This window comes from Hippichthys cyanospilos, chromosome 4 (genome assembly GCF_059441005.1).
Source record: "Hippichthys cyanospilos isolate Australia breed blue-spotted pipefish chromosome 4, RoL_Hcya_1.0, whole genome shotgun sequence".
Classification (NCBI taxonomy): Eukaryota; Metazoa; Chordata; class Actinopteri; order Syngnathiformes; family Syngnathidae; genus Hippichthys; species Hippichthys cyanospilos.
The window spans coordinates 5,810,404-5,835,154 of NC_142372.1; the positions used below are offsets into that span (position 1 = coordinate 5,810,404).

Sequence of the window (24,751 nt, forward strand, 5' to 3'; positions counted from 1 at the left end):
ATTTATGGTTATGTGTTATCAAATATGCACATTTAATGAAAAACTATTGAATGAGCCAAAACGATGTCTTCAAATCAAAATGGCTGACTTACTTTCTCCATGGAGGCATGGCATTTTGAGACTATTGGATTTTTTTTTTTTTTTTGTAAACTCTTAAAAACAGGTTAAAGATAAATACATTTTAGTTTAAAAAAAAATTTGCTTCTAGGGCTGGAATACAGATTTTTTTTTTGCGTATATTGTGTGCAAATATTGTGTTTTGTTTATTTCTAAATCAAATAAAAAGGGAGACCTCTGTCTTTTAAGGCAAAGCTTTTTGGGACATTGTTTTGTAGGTCTACTTATGACACCTATCAAATTTCATTTTGCTAAGTGAAGTGGCTTCAAGGACGCTTAGTTTAACCTTACATTCTCATCATCCATCAATATTTGTGCACAGGCATTGTCTGAGGAGCTTCTGCATTTGTTCACGGAAAACATTTTTCAGATTCAAGATATTGATGACTCACAGATTTGTTTGTAAAAACTGTGTATGTATGTTTGGCGCAAAGATTTGGGCCAAACAAACTGACAGACTTTTTTTTTAGGCAAGAACTCTACACGACTTTCTGGTTGGGTGCTTGTAGCTGTGACAAGAGATGTATGGAGAGTTACATGTGTGGGTGTCGGTGGGGTGTGGGTAGAATGAACAGAGTGATAAGACACACTGAGGCTGGCCCTTTAAGAACGATTGCAATGTAACGTGGGAATGGGCAAAAGAAGGGGAGAGGGGTAGCAGCTGCACTTGGTGCTGCGGTGAGAGTTGAGAATTAGTGAGCAGCGCTCATCACTCATAAACTCTAAAATTTTTTGCCCAAATAGAGACTATTGATCCTCCATACTGCAGTTTGTAAATCAGTGGGCATGGGAAAGAAATTTCGGTTTTACTAACGACACTTCATATACTTTGTGTACATACAATGTCTGTGGGGGTCGGGGATGTGTAATCCTACTTGGCGGATTTCACTTTTTCGCGGGGGTTTTCTGGTCCCCATCTCCATTTCTAAATTCTCTGTCTATACAGTAAAGAGCTGACACGGCATTATTTTCACCCATCGACGTTTCAGTTAAAAAAGATGTCTAACTTTATGATGCCTAATAAATTCATAACTTCGCCTGCCAGGGATGTGACAGTAATGCTGACGAAATACACACGGGGACACTTTCGGGGGACGAGTAATTAAATGTAATAATAATAATAATGCAAACTTTTTTCCCTTGGTGCCCCTGGGGCATTAAAAGAAAAAGCTATAAGCTTGGCATGTGTGCGGGAGAATTTCAAGATATCGCCTGACGGGTAAATTAGTATAATAGGCCAGACTTTAATTCACTTCTTGTCCTCTTCTCCGAAAGACTCGTCAATCAATTGTCTTGATCATGGTGCAATCCCCGCCCTGAGATGACTCCTGATACACCCAAGTCAGGAGATTTACGCTTTTTTTAAGAGTGTTAATTTAATAAAGCAAATCAGATTTACACCACCGCCAGGTGACAATAGGAAAGGTCAAGCCGGATGAGGTTTTGTGTGTGTATGTGTGTGTGAGTGGCGCGTCTCCATCTGCGCGCTAATTAGCATTACTGTGTTGAGGATGGGTGAAATTAGCACCTGCAGCAGGGGAACGAGGCTCGAAGGGAGCCACGGGTTTAGCCGCTGTGATATTTCGCCAGGCGCCAAAATGACACAGTGTGTTTACACTCGCCGGTCACCACATTAGGGACGCCGTTAATGAGATCTAACGCAAGACCTGTAAACAACAACCACCTGCTTCCATTTGGGGCTCATTTGAGCAAATTCACCCCCAAATGGGGGTTTTAAACTAAATCGTTAACTTCTTGTTTAATTTTGGCCATAGATCTTGGTGATTTTTCTTCGTGTTTTGACTTTTTGTGTTATTTACTTAGAATGTTCATTTAGCTGTGGATTAGGCTCAGTAAGATACATTTATTTACTCATTCGATACTCGGGGTGGGAGTCTTTGTGTCACGATTTGATTCAGTTCAGATTTTTGGGTCTGCGATTAGAATCGATTTTAGAATCAAAACGAAAAAGAGGAATGTTTTTCAGTCTGTTTATGACAAACGAGATATCATAAGTTTTAGTATTAATTTTGGGACCTTTCAAATCGATACGGAATCGTAGTAGAATCCCGACACTTATGTGAATTGTTTTTAATTGGGACACACCTAAAGTAATTCATTACTTTATTACCTACTCCATTTAGTACCAGCCATTTTAGACTCTTCTTTAGCCAAACGATTGGAAAATAAAACTTTTTAAGTCCCTAGGATTGAATGTTCTTCACTGTGAACTTCATGAACAAAACTGGGCAGGCCAGGCCAGTCAATCAGCTTTTGGGCACTCCTACAAGACACGTGATTGGCCCTCATTAGTCAATGCCATAAAGGAAGCCATGACCAATGAGGGTGATGTACCATTTTCGATGTAATATTTCAACATTTTGTAACCTAAATGGTCACCAAAGAAACACCATTCCATGTGTCGTCTGAACACAGAGGGGTGAACATTTTTTGTGGAGGGAATCTCCGTCCTTCCAAAAGTCTAAAACAGTAGCACAAAACAGAATGTATATATTTTGTTTTTTGGCACTAGAGAAGCAGCTCAAGTGACTAGCGGTAGCCCTCGTTTAGTCTTAGCCTCTAGCTATGCCTCGAGCCATTGTGGATTATTAACTTTTATTAAGACTTCTGTGATTTGTTCTTACTTGAGGAAAAAAAGGTCAGACATGTTATTGGTTGTAATATTGACAATTGTTTGCTTCTTTTTACATTTTCACTGTATGTCAGATTGTTTTCATTTCTATGATTTTCCATTGAGAAAGCCAATTCTTCAAAATCAAACAAAAAGCACTGTGTCCAATCTTCATGGTGCCACTGAATATAGGAGTATACGTTTGAATGTCTTTACAAGTGTGCGAAATGTGACCTTTGAAGAGATGTATGAACATTTAATGGCCTGAGGTGTGATTGTATATTCCTTTCCCCTTCTCACTTTGATTGCGGCCATTAATAATGGATTCTGACATGTTTTTTTTTTTTTTTTTTACTGAGAATGTCATGTCTGTTTCATGTATGGACTTTTTTGATTTACAGAAGGGCCATGATGATGGCAACCATTCCCATTTACCACACACTCTAAAAGCCGTGAAATCACTTGATAGCATGTGCCACTTTTAGTAATTTGATTAAAAGTGGGTCTATTAGGGAGCCAGAATTGTGATTTCGCCCTTTTTGGGTCTTCTTTATTATTTTGTTTAAAATGCATGTTCTATGGGTTTTAGGTCTGGTCAATGAGGTCAGTCTGGTTAGTGTTTATATCAGATGCAAGAAGTGGAATGTTTGCAAACATATAAGTTAACTATGCTCTTTAAAACATTTCATGTCTATCTTTTGATGTAAAACCCAAATGTTTTGGCTCTACAGAACGACAAAAACTATAACTTCAATGTTCCAATACTTTTAGGGGGCAGTGTACCAACAAAACCAGCTTGTTTCTTTCGAAGCTTTTATCAGACGTCCAATTTTCATTGTGAATAATTTGGATTCAATACGTTTGACATTTGGAGACGCACACTCTCTCATTGTTGTCGGGAATATTAATGTAATTCTGCTCTCCTCTTAGCGTGAACGGAATAAAAAGTAGAAGTGAGTCTGCCTCTCGGCATCTCTAAATCCGACTCATTAATTGACGAGCTTTCACTGCTTTTGATTTTTCTCTTTTTTCGGCATACTCGTTTCACTTGCTGCCAGGTGTGTCAACCACTTCCTTTAGGAATTTCAAGCCCTTTTTTTGATCGAGAAAATGATATTTTTTGTTCTAATGTGGATTATGGAAAAGCAGCAGGTAGCCTTCAGTAAGCAAGGCAAACGTGCTGTTTATTGTGCAAAGGTTATATGTTTTTAAAGGCGGATGATAACGGCTTGCTGGGAAGAGTTGGTAAACAAAACCAGACTTGTCAAACAGTTGATTTATGATTCTTTTTGCTGGAGCAGTTTTATATGGCGTTCTCCACAGTTCTCCACTTTCTTTCAGAAGTAAACAGCTTGCTGGAGAAACAAATAAATGCTGGAATTAAGAACTGGAACAAGCAATGACTGAGACCTTTGCTATTCCTCCAGTTGTAGCTTAGGAAGGTCACATATCCTTGTTTGAAGTGAGGTAGAAGCTACTCAATCAAATTACCCCTTGTGAAAGGAAGACCGTGCACAAGCACACTTGATTCGATTGAGTCAGAAAAAGCAGGATGGTGGTAAAAACCATTTTTTGAGGCAAAATGGGTGGGTGCCATATTTGTTGATAAAATACTACTTTCTACTAGGGATAGGCAAGTACAAATACCAAGTATCGGTATCAGGACGAAAATTGGCCTTTTTTCATGTTATTTTAGTACATGCGATGGTAGTCGATACTAGTATCAATTTCATGGAACATTGAGGGAAAATGCAAATATGGAATGCAGAAATCAGCACACCTAAAAATGGACTTAACTACACTTACGGATCAAACACATTTTTCCATGAATTTATTACAATTCAGTGGTTTGGTCTCTAATCAAAATAAGCTATTTATTTGACAAATTAAACAGTGAAGATAGTATGCTTTTATCAAGGATGACAAGGAATCAGAAAATGTATTTTTGCAAAGCTGAAATCAGACTAATCCTAACCTTACATATTACTGTAAAGAACATTTGCTTTCCACTTTAAACCCTTGTGCAGTATTTTGACCATTTTTGGATTATTTTCTTCCACATCACTATTGCAGTATTTCAGCAAAGGGATGTCACACTCCTGGTAGTGTGATAACAAAGTGGTTGTGCCATTCCGACGTGTTGTCACCATCTGGGTGAAATTTCAGCTCCCTAGTATCTTCTTTCAATGCTTTCCTTTGATATAAAATGCCTTTGATGTATAGATAAAAGGCATTGTACAAAATACCGCACAAGGGTTGCTAATCGGTTCATCAATTACTTTTGGAGTGAACATCTGTTTGGATAAGCCATAATCAGCATGAAAAATAAACATTTAGAGTTTTGCTTTCGAAACAAAGCCACGCCGATAAATAAACAGCGCTGTCAAAGATTGCGCGGTGGAGCTAATGCATCCAACGCAACGACATCGTCTTTGCGGTATCACGTTAGCTCGATAAGAGCAAAGCCACTTTCCTTATCTGTTCCAAAAACTGCAACCCGTTTGAGCTAATATGCACTCTGATGTTTGGCTGGCAAACACTCATGAGCAATTCATGATCCTGGAAAAATAAATAAATACAGTTTGAAATTGACAGTCAACACGGCGAGGGAGGGAAGGAGGGCGAGGCGGCAATAGGCATCCGCAATTATCCACCCGCCGGTCGCGCCAGCCTTTCATCCCCCTTCTCGGGAGGGAGGGCCCGTTTGGCCCCCGCGTTCCCATGATAAGTCTTGTTAGCGCGACACGCCAAGTGTTACAAATGGCCTCAGATGGTGGACCAGCCCAACGGAGTGAAAGAAGACCACCTTGGACCACCTTTGAGGCTGTTGGAAATGCTAGCGCCGTACTTTCCAGTGACAAGAATAATAAATGGCAAAGAAAAAGAAAATCATCTCACAGATAACTGGCCGAGCTTTGAGATGGAAATTCGTTCGTTTCCACTCAACTGGCATGTTAATGAATTATTTCCCTGCAGATATGGACACTTGTGTGACATACATTTCAACAGAAAATCAAAATACAGTCGGTGATTGATTGAAAAATGAATAGATTTTTTCGGGTCTCGTGTTTTTCTGATCATTGTTTTTCACCCTGTTTTTTTTTTTTTTTTTTTAGAATTTTACATTTTTTGTATTCATTTTTTAATAGATTTAAAAAATTGTTTTAGGGATATGTTAGTCTTAGTATTTTTCTGATTTTAGTCACATGTATCACAGATGTTTTATTTAGTCCTGATTTACATTTATTTTTCAGAAGTAGCAATTTAATGTTTTTTTTAATGTTTTTCATTTCTGGGTCATAATTTTTCAATTTTCTTCCGGATTTTCCGGATTTTTGGGGGGGGCACACATTTTTGTAAGATTTTATTTTAAAGAATGAAATATAGATTAATATTAATTGTTACTTTATTTTTGCTACCTCATCTTCTCCTGATTCATGTAATTTTTCTTTTTTTTTTGTGAATATTGTATTTAATTTGTTCCAAAATATTTTTTATTATTTTTAGTGTTTCTCTTGAAATTTAGTTTTGTGTTTTACGTTTTTTTTTTTTCATATTTACAGTTCTTTTTCCTTTTAAGGTTAATACTTTTTTAGTTTTTTTTTTCCAGATTTGGGGGAAATTTTGAGGGCATTTTTTGCATGATTATATTTGAAAGATTTTAATAGATTCATTTTACTTAGTTTTTTTTCCGGCTTTTTTTTTCTTATTGCATTTTTTTTTTCTAATGGTAAGAAACTCCTCTGCCCAAAATACTTGTAAATGACCTTAGCGGTTCTCATTTAAGTTCCAGATACTTGCTCTACTACAGAGCATTCAAACACGGCTCTCCCTGACAAAGCTGAATATTAATTACAGCTCATCTTTTCATTTTTTTTTTCAAATGTTCGACATGTCAAGACTGTGACCTCAGATCATTTCTATGATCTTGCACCGGCCTCGCTGCGTACTTTTAATATTAATGTTATCACTGCGGCTGAGAGTGTGCTGCCTTACAAAAGAGGCTGCTTCTTGGGATTAAATCATTGCTGCATTGGAATCAGCTAGGTGAATCACTACACTACACAGTGCAATATCAAATATAAGAGGCTAGGCATAATAATGTAATAAAAAAAACATATTTACCGTATTTTTCGCGCTATAAAATGCACCGGATTATAAGGCGCACCCTCAATTAATGACATATTTTCAAACTTTTTCCATATATAAGGCTCACCCTCAATTATTGACATATTTTAAAACTTTTTCAATCACAATACGGTAATACTCAAAGTCATAACAGTAATAACTCAATAACGCTAAACTCTCAATAGCATAATAAGTCAATGAGAATATGACCAACATTGTTCAACTGTAAACACGCAAAAGAAACAGGTAAAATTACTTTATCACTTCATTCCCCATCTACAAATCCCAATTTCAATATTGATCCATATATAAGGCACACCTGATTATAAGGCGCACCCTCAATTATTGACACATTTTAAAACTTGTTCAACTATATAAACACATAAGAAACAGATAAAGCTCACTTTATCACTTCATTCCCCAACTACCAATCTCAATATTGGTCCATATATAAGGCGCACCTGATTATAAGGCGCACCATCAGCTTTTCAAAAAAATGAAGGCTTTTAGGTGCGTCTTATTGTGCGGAAAATACGGAAATTACCGAATCAAGATCATACCTGTTTGTTTTTTTTAAATACCGGCCACAAATTAAACACCAAATACTCCAATGTCAGACAGCAACATGAATCACTTAAATATCAATTCGCCAGCTCCCAACTTTGGCTCCCCAATGTTGTTGTTTTTCAACAGCGTCCACAAAGAGAAGTGGGAGCTTTCTGACGTCGGTGGCAGGAGAGTGACTCATCCCACTTGACAGCGTTATATTGATGTTTGCTAAACACAAAACAATTCTCCCACATGAATAATAATCAATAGGGAATTGAGAAGGAAGAGGAGGATGACGATGAAAATGATGAGGTGGTGTTTTGTCTGGCAGGATGTGGAGGCGTTGATGAAGGAAGGAGTCTGCCAGGGTCAAACAAGATCACCTGGGAGAAGCAACAGTAATTGTGACATGTGTGTGTGTTTGTCCATATTTATAGTGTCATATTATTATAGTGTCTGAAAATGCAGAGAGAAAAATGTCAGGCTTTTGTTTTCAGCTGTTTTATAAGAAGTTTTCCAGATGTATTTCAGTTTGTATCAAAATATTAGTTTTTCCCCAAAACAGTAGAACAATTTTAAGATATGTCTCTATATTTCCCAATTAATGTTTCATATCCATACAGATTTTTTTCCAGATGGTGTTTTTAAAAATAATGTAAGGTTATTTTTTTTGTATTTATTTTTTGATATGTAGATTTTTCTAGTACAGATTGGTGAAATTGAATTTTGGAGTTGCTCTTGCAGATTTCACGCAGTATAAATTGAATTTTCAAATTCATTTTAGATAAATGTTTCTACTTAGAAAGGTGTTTTAGATTTTTATTCTCCGTTTTTCGTAGTTGTGTTTTTACTTTTTTTTTTTTAACATTTATTTCATTTAACACTTGAAACATTTTTCCAGGGGTGCTTGGGTTTTTTCTTCAGTTGTGAAAATTTTGTTCGTGTTTTTAAGTTCATGTCTCTGTTCACCCGTTTTTGCGTCCACCTGACCTCGTTAACCCGCTTCCCTTGTGTAAGCCAATCAGCTCCCTGCACCTATTGTGTCATGCCTAGGTGTTCCTTGTTTCTCACTAGTTTTGAGTGTATTAAGTTTTCTGTTTTCTTTCATTTCTTCTGTCACCAAGTTTCATTGTTTTCCTGCGAGTTTTGCGAGTCCTCTCCCGAGTTTTTTTTTTTTTTTGAAGTAGATGATTCATGGGTTTTGAGTTGTTACTTTGGCAGGGTTTGTTAACTCTTTATTTTGCCATCCTAGCCTTATTAAATAGGTATCGGCGTCCCTGCGTTTGGTTCCACAACCCTCATACCCACAACAATACCTGACAGAAGCTGAAAAAGATTTTTTTTTTTCCCTATCCAGGAACTCATCCCTCCGTCAAAGTTCACCCGGTAACAGCAAGCCGGCGCTGCAAACACAGAAGCTCAAGTAAACGTTAGCAGTAAGCTCCTGAAAGGCCACAGCGAGGCCTTTTCCGATCCCGCCTCAAACAGCAACAGCCTTCACTCTTGTGAATAGTGTCTTTTGACGGCAGCGGGGAGAAGGTGTCTCATTAGTATGCTTCCTTTAGGCGCTGGGGCAACACGCAGATGCGCCGGCGGTGGAGGCGGTGTCGTTGGGGGTGCGGGAGAGGCTTGGTTGCTCACACGGGCCGGGATTCTGCCCAGAATCTCAACCGAGGCGCGAGCCCCTCCTAATTCTCAGATGGCGAGCCGTGACCCACTTTTCCAGCAAGACAGGTTCATGCAAACTTGATGATGTGCTCGCAGCGCCCGAGGTGAGCCGAGCAATATGGAGGCAGAACGGCAGGAGAGAAAGGGGGCGGGACTGGGAGGCGGCGCATATAGGCCAGGGGTGAGCAACGTATGGCACGCGACAGGCGGCTGAGATAGTGGGTTCAACCCGCTCTTGCATGCTTCAAGAGCTATGACAAGGGTAGGAAAAATTCCGGTTCTTTCCCTCAGGTAGGCACGACTGAACAATCTATCGAACGGACTTTACGATAGCTTCTCCCTTAATGCCATCTCAACCTTTTGTCAAGAATGTACCCCTTGTGAAATGTTTATCAGCTTAGTACCCCCTAAACTCTTCTCGCGAGAGGATTTTTCATGGTTGCGACAAAGAAAAAAAAAAATTGAACCTGATGGAAATCTTTGCAACCTTTATGGAGATTGGCAACCTTGTCTCTAACAAATTAGACATATAAACTTTTATTAGTGAGTTTCTATAGCCATTTAGGAATGAGTTACTTCATCTTCAAATTAATTTGTTCTTAATTTGAAAAAAAAATGTACTTCTCCTGTCACAGCCTTAAAAACGTTAAACTACATCTGCTACTGCCTGCAACAAAATAACATTATGCAACGTTTTGCATATAACACAATTTTCTGAAAGAAATTGCTTCATGTTCCATTTCATTTGCCCTTCATTCGAAAGGAACATTTACTGTCACGACATTAAAAATCAATCAAATTAGACATCTGCAGAAACCATCTGGAAAATGTAACAAATCCCTTTGTGACAGTAACAATTTTTGTGTTTCACCTTTACAAATACAGTATTTGTAACTCATTATTATTCATTATTTTTGGGCTAAACAAACAAAGATAAAAACCTAACAATACAGATTTTTTTTCAAACCACACATGCAAGCGCTGGGTCACATTCCCAATATTCAAGACCCAAAATCAAGTTTTTCGGGGTGCATGAAGTCAACTCCATTAGCGAGCAGCTTCATCTTAGGCCCATGATTATTTGATGAAGTCCGATGTGATATTAATTCAAGATGGCAGCCATCAAAAATCCTGCATTAAAGACTCCTGCACACATTTTCCAAGCTATTTTAGTAGTCTAGACGGCAGGTTGAGGCTTTGTTTCATCTGGTGTCCTGCTACTTCTAATCACAATCTCTGCATCTTCCTCACAAGACCTCATAAGGCCTCTAAGTAAAAGATATTTTTATAGGAAAATGGGCGGCTGGATGTGCTCTACCGAACCATTCGTCCACATCAACGTTTTCAAAAGAATCAGCAGTCGGCATGTGCTCTGCCATTACGTTGTGACTTTGATTTCCATTGAAAGGAAAAAAAAAATATAGTCTTCTAATTAGTCTCTGGTTGGATGAAAAGACATCTTCTTGTCTTTTCTTCTCCCCATCAAGTTAATGCAAACTTTTTTCTTCTTTTTTTTCCTTTTAAGATCAGCTGAAAGTTATTCCATAAATCATCATCTACATCATAAATGACTGAGAAATTAACCAAAACGAGCAAAGCTCTTATCTTGGCAGACTGCGCCTGATTTGACGAACCTAAATTCTAAAAACGTTTGGTTTTTAAGTTTTAAAGTGTGTTTTTTCCAGTTCACTGAGCAACTATTGTTGTTTTTGATTAGAATAACAGTAAACAACAATTGAATAATAAGGAAATACTGAAATGTTAACAGTACAGTTAAAAAAAACAAAAGTCAAACTTTTTTAAAATCAGAATATATGAAAAGGTCACTTTTAATATAAATTTTGAATGATAACACTTGAATGTTAAGTAAAGCTGTCACTAAGCATTTTTAGAAACTTTTACTTCATTGAATATTCTATTGATTAACTTAAAAAAAAATCATTAAAGTGTATGACAAAAGCATTTTTCCCCCAATTAGAGCTTATTTGCCAATTATGTATTTGTTTATATGATATTGTTGAGTGATTAAAAATTAACTATTAAGCAATATCACGGAAGGATTTGTATTGTTCTAACGTTTTCAAAACTCATTCAATTATTGGTCATCTTTTTTCCAAATTAAAGCAAGTAATAATTATCGTTGAGAGGCTGAAAGTGGACGATTTGGACAATTTTAGATAATGGCTCTAATCTATTACATGATTATAAAAATTGGCGATTAATTTGATAACAGATTAGTTGTCGATTAATCGATTATTTTAACAGCTCCAGCTTTAACTTTTGCAAATGATTCCTTACATGTTGCAGCAAATTGACTTCAGCATTAAATAGTGAGAAAATAAATAAATAATTTGAAGGACTTCCAAAATTTTTGACCTGTACTGGAAGTGCTTTTGATTCTTCAATATCCCACGCAAGATGAAGTGTCTTGCGATAAAATGGCTGAGAACCAGATAGAAAAATGTCAAATTTCTACCAAATGTCAACGGATCATCTTCGTGTCAGAAATTGTTCAAATGTTTAACACCGTCGCTGATAAAAGGTATAATAAATGCGGAAATCTTCATCTGGACCGCGATAATGATCATATCTCAGCACGAGCAGCAACTGGGCTCCAGCCAGACAGGAAGAAGGAAGTCTGCATAAGATTCCCTGAGCCCGTAATCAACTAAGGCCCTCTAAATGTATTACGATATTAAATGGCAATTAAATCTCCAAATGCACGCTTTCTGACGATCTAATTAAGCATATTGTGATCCTCGACAAATCGATCCTTCTTATTAGACTCATTCTGGCACAAACTTTTGCTTTTATTAAGATATTTGGAGAGTGGCCCAAGAGCGCTGAATTAAGATGCGCGTGATTGTGTCTGGTCCGGATCCAGGATTGAATCATTAGAGTAAGCAGATGCTGCTTTTGTCATTTACTAATGAGAAAACGTTTTTTTTTTCTTTTGTGTTTATCTATGGTTAGTTGGCCAAGACATAAACAAAGCACGAAAATTGTCAAAAGAGTCTTTTTGTGTGACTTGCGTCTTTTTAAAGATGCTGTTGGAGATTATATATATATATATATATATATATATATATATATATATATATATATATATATATATATATATATGTGTGTGTGTGTGTGTGTAGTGAGACTAGTTGTATAAAGTATTTGTTTTTCATTGTATCCCCAAAGAAGAATATGTTGATATTGACGGAAATCATTCGCGTGGCATGACTTCACGTATTATACCGTTGCTGTGACTTGCCATACTATTATGAGACACCGTTTTGACAGAAATATGCTCCTATGGTTCCCTCTTTAGAATTTTTTTTTTTCCCTTAGCAATAAAGAAACAATTATTGATCGGCGACTCAGGATGGGAAAAACAGCAATGAGTACAAACTTTAACCGACTTGAGAAAAAGTAGGCAAGGGAACGAGGAAAAAAAAAAATCAAAGACTGAGTGGAGGAGAAGAAAATCACTATCCACAATAACAGTGTGCGTATAAAATGCAGTTATGTCTTCACTGACGCGATGGTGATGCATTAAACACTGCTTAAACCTCACCACCGTCTGCAAATAGTCGCTTGTGATCCCATTGTTATCTTCAAAAGAATATAAAACAAACCTCTGCAGGACTATTTGGCTTCGCTCCGTTGCAAGTAGCACACGTGATGATGTAATGTTAATGATGTGTGTGACTACAGATAAATCCCAGCGGTGTTATTATGGGATGCTGTGTGATATTAAAGTTTTTTTTTTTCCTTTATATGGCTGTGTTTCCAACTGGGTGTAAAGCAAATTGATGTGGGCTCTTTAAACGGGTTTAGTGCATCAGTAGAACGGCGTGACAACAAAATGGTGGCGATGATGACGAAGATGGATCCATAAATCGGCCTTCATCAAATATCATAGGCAGTCTTCAGTACGGCATCAAAATATTACTGCGATAAAAGGGCCCACGTGTTCTGTATTGAATCACGGATGATCAAACTTTGATGCCATGCTATACCCACATAAGGTGTCATAAGCTAAAAATCGTTGCAGTTTAGCATTGGCCATCTGTTCAGGACACAAGCAAACGCGCCAGGCAAATTTATTCGAAGAAGTTTACATGGATTTTGTGCCAAAATGGCTGGTTAAGGTATTGCTAGGCCTGTCAAGACCTATTCTATAAAATCCTGAAATAGTGCCGATGCTAACCATGCTTCCGCTAACACCTATTAAATGGTTGCTTCAAACCAAAACGGTTGGCCAAGATATTGCTAGGCCTATCAAGTTTTATCATTTATTAAAACAGCCGGGTCCTCACAAGCCTAAAAGACTTTAGGGGATTCATTTATATAGCACCTGTTATACGCAAATAATTCAAAGTAAATTGACCAATCAGATGCTTCAATGAGGGGTACAGTGCTGGAGTGAGGCTATATTACAGTCAGCATGATCAGAGGGGTATAATGAGTTTATCAGTAGTAAGATTGATAAGAAAAGCTGATTCCGATATGCACTAACATGGCAAATACCAGCCCGATAATCGGCCCAGAAATAATCGATCATCTCTAATATTCCTTTGGTGATGATACAGCATGAGGTGCTATGTAAAAAAATAAAAACCCGTGGAGCACTGAAATAAATCCCCCCGTAGGATTACCGACCGCCCCGGTGGAGGCGTTCATTCATTAGAGGGTGCAAACAAACAACACTTAACCGCAAACTGTCTAAGACGTCAGGGCCTGACTGAAAATTGTGTTTCTTTATCTTCAAGTGCGACAGCCAGGCCCTTTTCTCCGCCACTTCAAAAAAAAAAAAAAAAAAAAAAGGCCCACGCCTCCCGCTGCCAAGCGAAGAACAAACTATTATCTGGACTCGCCACTTTTTCTTTTAGGCGGCCTTTTGGCGACAACGCTGCCATCTTCGCGAGAGAGGCCGAGGACGTGTCGTACCGCGGGCGCATACTGATGCCAGCCGTGTCGTTTTTCTTCTGGCTGCTTGCCCCGTTTAAATAAGAGATGCACATATGAAGAAAAGTCCTTGGCTGAATATATTTGGTTGTAAATATGAATTTTAAATGACGGATATGATAATAAAGAAGCATATTTTTTCAGCTGCGTTGTACAACTCGGACAGTTGAGAGCAAAATAATTAGGCAAATTAATCAAAAATTTGCAAAACAGTTCAAGCAATGCACGGAACTGTTATTTGCAACATATTTTCCGCACCGAAGAGCAGATAGGAAGTTATGTCAGGAAGTAGACCTTCTACTTCTACTTCCAAAGAGAAAAATCGCACAATCAAGTGTAAATATAAATATTTAAAAGGCTTGAATTAAAAAAAAAAAAAAAAAAAGAAAGAACAGATTTTTAAATGAATCCTATGGAAAATATACAGGGTGTTCCAAGATGTTTGACCCCATTTGGTAGGCCAATAATTTTGACAATATTCATTGGAATGACCTCAAATGTCCCCAGCTTGTATAGAAACGTTCATGTTTTTGTGTAATGTTTGTCAGTTCTATCTTTTCAGGTAAAGAAATGCCATTCACTTCAAAAGAAAAGCCATTTTGCGTGTTAGAGTATCCTTGGACTCAGTCACCGAAGACTGTGCAGTGTGCCTTCACAAATTTTGCAAAGAAGCCACCAACTATAAAACAAATTAGGACTCGGCACCATAAATTTCAAGAAAAGGGCTGCTGATGCATACCTAAATCGCCAGGACGGCCATCAATGTGTGCAATCACACTCATATTGAACATTTATGAAAATCTGTCATAGAACCAACAATTACTTGTACTTTTCTTTGTAAATTTAACCAATAAAACGTATGACCTTCAACATAAAGTGTATTTAGTTTTATTAAGATCCATCAAATAGTTTTCAAGATACGGGCATTTAGAATGGGGTCAACCATTTTGGAACACCCTGTAGAATAAACTGATCAATTTGATTGTAAACTCAGCATTCATAGCTTCTGCATAACTTGTGCATAAATGTCACAATTTACTCATACAGGTCTGTCATTTAACGAGTTAAGTAGCCAGTAACTATTGTAAACATGCCTTGTAAAACACTCATCCAGAATTCTGCCGCTTGCAAACCATCATTCACAATTTAGCTCATTTTCAAATCTTCCATTTTTAAAATGCCATATTAATTCAAATTAAATGGATTTATTTGCCATCCCGAAGCGTGGGGGTGGACGACGTGTTTTCTGTCCCTCTATCGCCATCCTCTAGCTCCGCCCCTGACGTTTAGTCGGCTTTTTCCAAACGCCAACCACGAAGCTGCACTCTACCCATTTGAGATGAAATGCATCATTTCCGGCCCAACTTTTAACAAGGAATTACTGTCTTCCTCTTTGGTATTCTTGACATGTTTGACATTGTGGCATTTGTCTCATTGAGCCTGAATAATGGCGCGCTATGCTGGTCACACAGCCTTGATTGACCACTAGAATCATGAAATTACACCTTCTTCAACTCCAAATGCTTATCTATTAGGTGTTTTACATCCACAGGCAGCACTTTAGCCATCAGATACGATCAGCCATATTTAAACGACGCCGCTGCGTTTGTTTGTCATCCTTTTGCTGCAGGATAGCAGAAAAACAAGACGGCGGCTGCTGGAGCAGAAAGGCGGCGTTTGTCTGCCGGGTCAATCGGATTAGTAGCTCTATCCTGGAAAAGGCGTAAAAAATTCTAATGAGACCACGACTTTTTCCCCTTAAAACTTGTTGTGGTTGTTTTAAAGGGAAAAAACAATCAAGCCAGCAGCCTATCCGAAGCGGAGTGGACAAGAGGGGAGATAAATGATGTCAACAGGTTGAACCATGAATAAATCATGACGTGCCACACGGGGGGTCACGGTAATCACCGAGGGTGCCGCTGCCTACATGTCCTCGCCATTCTCTTCTTTGCCTTTTAATGCAGTTAGGGAAGATGAAGAGGGCGGGAGGAAGGGGGATGAGGGAGAGGATGCGGATGCAGGGTACCCTCTAGTGGCGCGCAGCAACTGAGTTGTTGAAGAAAAAGGTTAAGCGGGAGCCCAAAAGTGATGCGAGGCGAAGAAAAGGCCGAGCTGGGGATATGTGTGGGAATTCCTTTTGGGCAGCTTTATGTGTAAATGGGTTAAAGAAAAAGCATTTTCGGGTCATTTCTAGAAGAAAAACTCTCATTTTAACAAGTGTGGAGCACCATTTTCTCTTAAAGTTGCCTTAAACTTCAAGCCTAAAAAAGGCTGCATCCAGCACAATGTCCCATATCTTCTATCACGACAATGCCACGAATTGGGGAACACATAAACATTTTCAAGTTTTTGCTGTAGAGGATGTAAAGTACATGATGATTCCTGAGGGAAGCGTTTGTTCAGGAAGAAGAAAAAAAAAAACTGCATCCAGCACATTTGTGCAAAGGTTTCATGCAAAAACCCAATACTAGTGTTGAGACACATAAAAATAATATAAAAATTCCCGGACTTCAAGAAAGATCGCTATGATTTTGGTCCCTGGATTTTGGTCTGAAACACACACAAAATTTACATCTAGCACACTAATTCTGCATACCTTCTACGGACATCATAACGGTTTCAGCCACACAACATGCAATTTTTTTCTGCACCTAAATGGATGATGGTACGTGGAGGTTTGTGAGAAATGGCCTTAGGCAAAAAAAAAAAAAAAAAAGCTGCATCCAGCACACGTTTACACAGCTCCCACACATGACAACACTAAGTGTTAATCCACACAAAATGCATTTTCTAACAAAGAAATTGTTGCTTTGATCAACTTTTGAGAGATATTGCTGATCTTTAAGCGCATTGTGTGAGATAAGTCTCCAACACAAAATGTGTGCAGACAAGCTTCAATACAAAAATACAGCATTCATCTTTACATCAGTTCCTCGAACTCCTTGCTGTAAGTTTCACGATTTCATATTTTGGCATTTTACCAAGCAATTGGCAAACACCGGCTCATTATCCCTCCATTTGAAAAAATCCTAAGTAAACATATTAGTTTGCATTTGTGTAGCAAGAAAAAAACACTTACGAAGAATCCATCTTTTGCCCAACGGTTGTCCCTCAAAACAGAATAAAAATGTTCTGCAGTCACACAGCGGGAATGCGCAGCTAGGCATAGCCTATGTCATATCAAAACGATCAAAGTAAATTCCAGCCCAGGGCCGACAGAAGCTATGCACTGTAGCTTTAAACCAAACAAAGTGCATTCATGCGAAATCTTCAAGGAAGAAAGCTTTGATTTGAGTCTCCGTGGATTATGTACACGAAAGCGTGTGTGGGGTGGTTTTCATCGATTGGGAAAAAAAACAGACGCATCCAGCACCGAATTACGTTAATGCATACAAAAAATTATTTGGCTCGGACTTTCTACGAAAAGGTCGGATGTTTTTGACGGGTCAGAATTGATGCTTTGATCAGCAAAAAAGTTGCGTCGTCCACAAGAGAACGAGAAAAGTTTTAAGCTATACAACATGTAGATTTTGGGGAAGTTTTCTGAAACAAAGTTGGAATTTTTAGCAACCTGACACATGGCTTTGATCTTTCATGCATCCAGCAAGTTTTTAAAAAATTGTAATTTTTGTGGAAGCTATACTTTTAAGAGTTGACAAGTATGGCTTTGTTATTCACAAAAAAGAAATAAAAACTGCATCCAGCACAAGGGACACAGGTGTTAAGTTATAGAAAAAGGCATTTTTCTGGAGTACCATATATGATGTAGTTGAATGCTTAGGTGGACTAGTTTGATTAGTGGTTCTCAATCTTATTTCAATGATGTACCCCTGAACTGAAATATTTTTTTCAGCCAAGTACTTACCTTCCTCTTATCAGTGCAAACCATTTGTGGATGGGGAAAAAAAAAGAAAAAAAAGACCAAAACCAGTGCCTGGTTTGTCAAACGTTGTTGTGCTACCTCTGGGTTTGGTATTAGGTAGTATTTTAATCAGTGACTCCAGAAGATACTTGAGATTATGTAACCCCATTTGTTTTATAACTGGCTCACCAGAATTTTTTTCACTAATGACAAATCCATATAAAAGTTGACAAAATAAAGGAATATGTTCCAATTCATCTTCCAATTAATTGACTCTTATTTCGAAAAGAAGACTGTCCTGCTTCTCTCGGCAATAAAAAGCATTAAATTAGATTTGCTGATACCAGCAATCTCAAGTACCCCCATGTGACGACCACTGTCTTAGACCTTGAACACAAAAAAACTGCATCCAACACATTTTTTTTCACATTTTCCAGTGCAACGCACCACCAAGAATGTCATTTGTTTTGTAAGAAGTAGTGAGCCACAAAATATGCTATTGTCCCGACTTTTCAAGAAGGAAGGCTGTGGTGAGGGATGGCTTCAATCACGAACGAAAAGAAACGGCATCCGGCACGTTTGCGCACAGCCTCCACACACGACATCACACTACAAGTGTAATTTTTGCACCTTTGTAACACATACACATCTGTCTCAAGTTCATACATGGAGGGGGTTCCCTAAGGATGGTGGTGGAGGGTAGTGATATGTAACTGGTTGACCTCACTGCGCCATTTATTTCTGTTCCATTTGGCGCAATCTGTCGGAGCAGTTGGACACGGACGCAACATCCTCCTCCTCCTCCTTGTGAAAAAGAGGATGAGGAGGATGCTGATGAAGAGGCCTGCGGGGGTGCAACTTTCAGGACCCCCCCCCCCCTCCACCTCCCTGCTCATCCCCCAACCACCACGCACGTACACTTGCAAAAAGAAAAAAAAAAAGTGAGATGTACTCACATGGACGTGATGTTTTTGAACAAGTCAGCTATGTCCACGGCCCCGCTGCCGTTGGCTCCGGCTCCATCCTGCACCGCCAACAGCGGGAAGAAGCGGCCGCTGTCCGACTTATTGCAATAGATCTCGGTGGGCGAGCAGCTACACGTCGGCGGGCAGTCCAGCATGGAGCTCAGGTGGTCCCGAAAGAGGAGGGTGAGCAGCAAGAGGATGTAGAAAAGCCGCCAGCCCCGGCAAATCCGCGGCGGGTCCAGGCATAGATCCATGTCTCCAAGGAAAGATGGGGAACACAAAAAGAAGAAGAAAAGGACGAAGAGGAGGTCCTTGTGCCCTTCCTTAAGAGAACAGAGGATGCTCTGTGTGATGTGTGTCCTTGCCTCCTCACATATAGATACATATATATATATATTTATATATATATATATATGTATGTACACACTCACGCGCACGCACGCACACACATCCACACACACACGCACACACACACAAAAAGCCAGGGAGGGAAATGCAAATGAAAAATAAAACACACGGTAATCAAGTGGAAGAAATCTCCAGGCAAACGTGCATGGTGGCTCCCCCTCCCAGGACTTTGCGATGCCGCGCTCCTCCTCAGCGTGATGCTGGAGCAGGACTGACTGGATGGAGGGATGAGAGCGAGAGAGAGAGAGAGAGAGAGAGAGAGAGAGATGGGGGAGAGAGAGGCATCGAATGAGAAGTTGGGGGCGTCAGAGTCCCTCCCACCGGCTGCTGTCGATCTGACACCTGCAGAAGCTGCATGCAGTCAAGTGTGATTACAGCGCGCGCGCACGCACACACCAACACACGTATCGTCTACAAAGCGCATCAAATTAGGCATCATGGACATAAAAGCAACGATTCAATAATTACAGATGTACTTTCCACATAATGATATGGTTAGGAACACAGTTTCGAAAAATATATAATTATATATACACTAACAAAACTGATTAATGCAATATTAAGGCATCACTAACAACAAGTGGTGAGTGATATTTCCTACATGTGTAATTTAAACCTTGTGCAGTATTATGATCATTTTTGGGTTTTTTCATCCACGTTTTTCTCATAGTATTTTAGTCAAGTGCGAGCACGATCCCTAAAGCCTGATAACTAAGGGGTCTTGACATGTTGAAATTTGACATGTGGGTGAAATTTCAGCTCCCTGGTGTCTTCTTTCGATGTTTTCCTTTCCAAAGACATGTCCTTTATATTAGATATTGTACAATATACAATGTACAATATACAAATAACAAAATAACACATCAAAAAGCCTTGATTTTCAAAATTAAAAAATTCAAGACAAATCGCTGAAAATGAAATGCTCCACTAATTCTGACGAGGAACTATTTAGAAAATTTAATCAGTAGTCAATCTGGTGATTGATGATTTGTTATTCCTTTTGCTAATGCTAAATGTTATGGATGACAAACTGGTCAACGTATTCATGAATTGATGATTCTGATTTTGGTTTGTGAAATAAATGGTAAAATGTTTCCACGTACTCCTTGCAAGGACCAGTCTTTGGTGCATTGATTTTTTTATTTTTATTGATCTTTGAGATGTCAAACGTGAGTAATCAGTGAACGCATCTCCAGTCAACTGAGTGAGCGAGTACCGTACTCGCTTTCCTTCGCTTCTCAAAATAGCAATTGATCTTTAATAGCAAGCTGTTTTTGTTTTGGTTTTTTTCCGCAAAATCTTGTGCATAAAAGTAAAAATCAATTGGCACAACATGCCTCGCTGTCCCACAATGGGAACATGCCACCAGAAAGCTGTCTTTGGTCTGACACTATTCCTAATAATTTGTCAACATGGAAGCAGGAAGTAGCTTTAGTTGCGGTATGATGTGTCACTTTGGGATGAGACCAACGTAAAATCCAGAAAAAACAACGGATTATCTGAAATTTCTTCGGACTTGGGACACAAAGCTTAAAATTGGGACTGTTAAAACGGGACTTCTGGTCATCCTATCAATAAAGCATATATATGTTTTGTATAGTGGAAGATATTATTTCCATTTGTAATGCTAATGCTAAACAATAGACTTACAAATGAGACAACTAACAAGATAGACGTTTGTCACACACTTTCAAGTTATCAGGAATTAAAAAAAAAAAAAAACGTGATTAATTTTTTTCATTGTCGGGCACAAGATGTGATGCGCGCCTGTAGCAAAGACCGTTTATGATTTTGACTAAATCGGATCCTGATTGGTCCATAACATGATTTGTACAGTCCGAGACACTGCTAATGCTCAACACAATTTAATGTGTTTCCGAGAGAGAAGAAACAATTTCATCAATTTCAACTAGGGTAAATGCCAAGGGTAATGCTAAAAACACTGCTAACTATATATTTTATATATATATATATATATATATATATATATATATATATATATATATATATATATATATATATATATATATATAATTTCTGCACTCATTGATGGAATTGCGATGCTAAAAATGCTAACAACATTGTATAAACTTCGAGGTTTGGCTTCTATTAAAAATGAGTGATGTGATTTTCTCTTGCGGTTAACAACTGCATCTTTAAGTAGGAATTTGCGGATTACAATGCAAGATTGAGAAGGAAGCGTGACGTGAGCCAGATTACGATCAAAGGCTGGCATCTGATTAAACACCATTACGCCGCCACGCCGTTGTCTTCGCACTGTAACGCCATTTAAGCACGGCGGCATCTTTTATTCCCAGCCTTCCTCTCGGCGGCTAATAAAAGTCCAGATGATAAAAAGGTGAAAAAATATGACAGAATTGGAAGAGAGGGAGAGGACGAGTCGAGCCAAGTATCCACTCTGCATGTTTGACTTTATTGTTGACTTTATTATTTTATGCCTTCCATTACGTTCCGCTTTCACGCGTCGGGCGGGAGGAAACAACCTGTGAATGGTTAAATTTTCCCCCACATCAAGGTCGCATACGGTATACAGTACCCTTGCTTTTATAACTAAAATTTTGAATCACAAAATGCCATCTTTAGAAAATTAATTGGCTTTTTTTCTTCTTTTTTACCCACAGATCCTCCAAATTTACTACTAATAGAGTGGATACATCTGAACAAATTGAATTGTCACACGTCGGTTGGATGTGGAGACCGCCGTCCACAACAGTCAACTTGACCTAATCCACAAATCATCTTGCACATAAACTATAAATGTCCTTTGCACATGCCCATCTCCTGCAATAGACTTCAGCAAGTCCTTCCTCCATGTCTGTCCACCAAAAATTTCAGAGAATGTGAGAAGCAACTTTGATTGGCCGGGAGATGACTGCGCTCACTCTCACAAGGGCGCAAACCATCATGCTAACCAAATGCAAACCACTCTGCAAAATACTATGAAATATGGCCCTCTTTGATGACTTTGGGGTCCAAACAGCTACATGTTGTCACAAACAAATTTTATAAACAGAAAAAGTAGGAATGGGCAAGTAATGATATAAAATATCGGGCAATACCCAGCCTCATTTCTGGTACTTGCAATGGCAGCCGATACTAATAATAGCAGCTCTTCTGGGGAAGTAATAAGATCAAAAACAATAAATAATACATTTGTAGAATAAGAAACTGCAATTAATTTCATGACATTTTTAGAAAAATGCCAAATCGGAAAAGGTCATGATTTAAAATGATCCCTCATTGTTTTGGGGAACAATTTGATCTAGTAGTGGTATCGGTACTTGGTATCGGCCACCACCGAAAAGTTGAGTTGAGTTCTCATATTGGTATCAGTCTGAAGAAAAGTTGTATTGAACATCCCTGATTAAAAGCCTAGACCAAAATACAAAAATCTGAAGGAAAATCTCTGAAAATGACCATAAATACATTTGAGGTTGATATCAACACCCTTGACAAATCTCAATTGTTTTTTTTTTTTTACACATTTAAAATAATACACAATGTTCAAGAAAAAACGCTCACTGCTACTACAAAAGATAAATAAATAAAAGCTTAACCCTCGTTAAATGTTCTAATTCCATTTTAAAAACTGCTGAGCATCTAACCAATATTAGATAGAAAAAATATTTTTTGCATGTGTTTCACAAAAGTTTTGGGGGTATTTAAACTACCAAATGATTTTCCTGCACGCCATTCAAATCCCCCAAGGAATTAGATGACTCACTCACCTGCTTCAATGACGAACGGCTGTTTGTCCAAATTAACACCATTCCTGTTTGTGACTCTATTAAGGCTTGAATATATAGACACAAATTTACTCAACCCTCGTGCACATAAAATGAATTGTCTATGCCCCCCCCTAAAAAAAAACATAAATAAATAAATAATGGCTGTTATTTTTGTAATCGACGCAGTGGAGGCCATGACATTTCTTCTTCATAATTTCAGCCGCACAATTGTAGTCGCTGCTGACAAGATCTGCCGCTCTGTGGTTAACACTGGTATTACATGTTCAACGACTCAGCAACAGTCAACTTTATTATCAACTGTACTGGGTGCCAGTGAGTGAGAGCGTTTTTGGCACACGGGCCACAAAGTTCCCCCATCGCTCTTGTCGAGGGTCCTCAGCCGGGAAGAAGTCACACAGAGTTGCCTGGGATTAATTAGGTAGAAGCGGTGTGGCGTCTTGCCTTCAAACAGACTTGGAAGCGGACATGGTCTCATATGCGCCGCAGTGGAAAAAACACCAAAAATAAAATAAAATCCTAACTGCAGCCTACATGCTTTGGAGCTCATCACTGCATCCAATACAGTAAAGGAGACATAAGGGCAGTATTTCTTTCTTGTTATTTGATTATTCTTTTTTTTTTTTTTAAACTGACCAATGAACAAGTACAGTACACTCTTCACCCTCTTCTGCCTGTTGAAATCAGAAAAAGGAGGAAAATTAGACAAAAAAATACACATTAATACACTGATATGAGATGAAGCAAGAGAACAAATGAAAAATACAAAATAATAGATTGAAACAAATAAATGATAGCCGAAATTACACATAGTAACACAGTACATATTTGCCTAACATATTATGACAAAAATACTAAATATAACACAGAAGATTGATTAGATTATCATCAAACATCACACAAGTCCTCAATAACTGAAACAGAATTTTAAATAGATTTACCTTTTCAGACATGTACTGTATATAAAGTGACTGTAATTTCCATAGGATAAGAAAATGACTTTTGTCCACATTTTTTCTGCCATCATTGAAAGCAAGTCCCACTTTTATCTCTTAAGGGCCTATCTCACTGAGGGGCAAACGTTAGCGAGTGTCGGCAATGACAGTGTCTCTTTTAATCTTGTCAGGATTTGTTCCAGTTCGCCAACGTTTGCCAAAATGTCACCAAAGGTTGCCAAACGTTCACCTGCAGTTTTGGTGTTTTTTTTTTTCCTGCTTTTGTCATACGGACATTTTCAAAATTTCCCTACAATAGCAGTACAGATGCAGATCTGGCGACATTTTAACGTTGCCAACATTCGTCATTGTTCGCCCCTCAGTGAGATCAGACCTACTGTAAGTCCTTATTTGACACCATAGCTGCCAGTTGACAAAAAAAAAGGGGTGTCCCAACTCTCAGAGGGTTCAGTTTCATATCAAGAAATGACAACAGCTCCATGACACAGGACACGAGCAATCTACGTTCCTGATTTGAGATAAAGTCCATATAAGAAAAAAAAAAAAAGCCTTATATCTGTCGATCATCGCAGATGTAGTGACAATGGCGCTTTCACAATAAAAAGTTGTTTGGCAAACTTCTTGTTGTTTGGGGAACTCACTTTTCCACAAAACGTCAGGTCATGAAGGCCTTATCTATAAAAACCACCAAAAAAAAAAAAAAAATCTCAGTGTGAAGCTGACCAGCAGGACCTAATAAA

General features: G+C 38.4%; 1 protein-coding gene across 1 annotated transcript in view; it reads right to left on the reverse strand.

The window, feature by feature from the left end:
• ntrk3b (neurotrophic tyrosine kinase, receptor, type 3b) overlaps positions 1-23,066 on the reverse strand; it is a 203,723-nt gene extending 180,657 nt beyond the window's left edge. Inside the window, exons 1-3 of the mRNA XM_088413455.1 lie at positions 23,038-23,066; positions 19,398-19,503; positions 18,872-19,203 (exon numbers count right to left, since the gene is read on the reverse strand). Of these exons, the coding sequence (XP_088269581.1) occupies positions 18,872-19,134 (263 nt within the window). The 5' untranslated portion in view covers positions 19,135-19,203; positions 19,398-19,503; positions 23,038-23,066. The remainder of the gene's footprint in view (positions 1-18,871; positions 19,204-19,397; positions 19,504-23,037) is intronic.
• Positions 23,067-24,751: the final 1,685 nt, after the last annotated feature.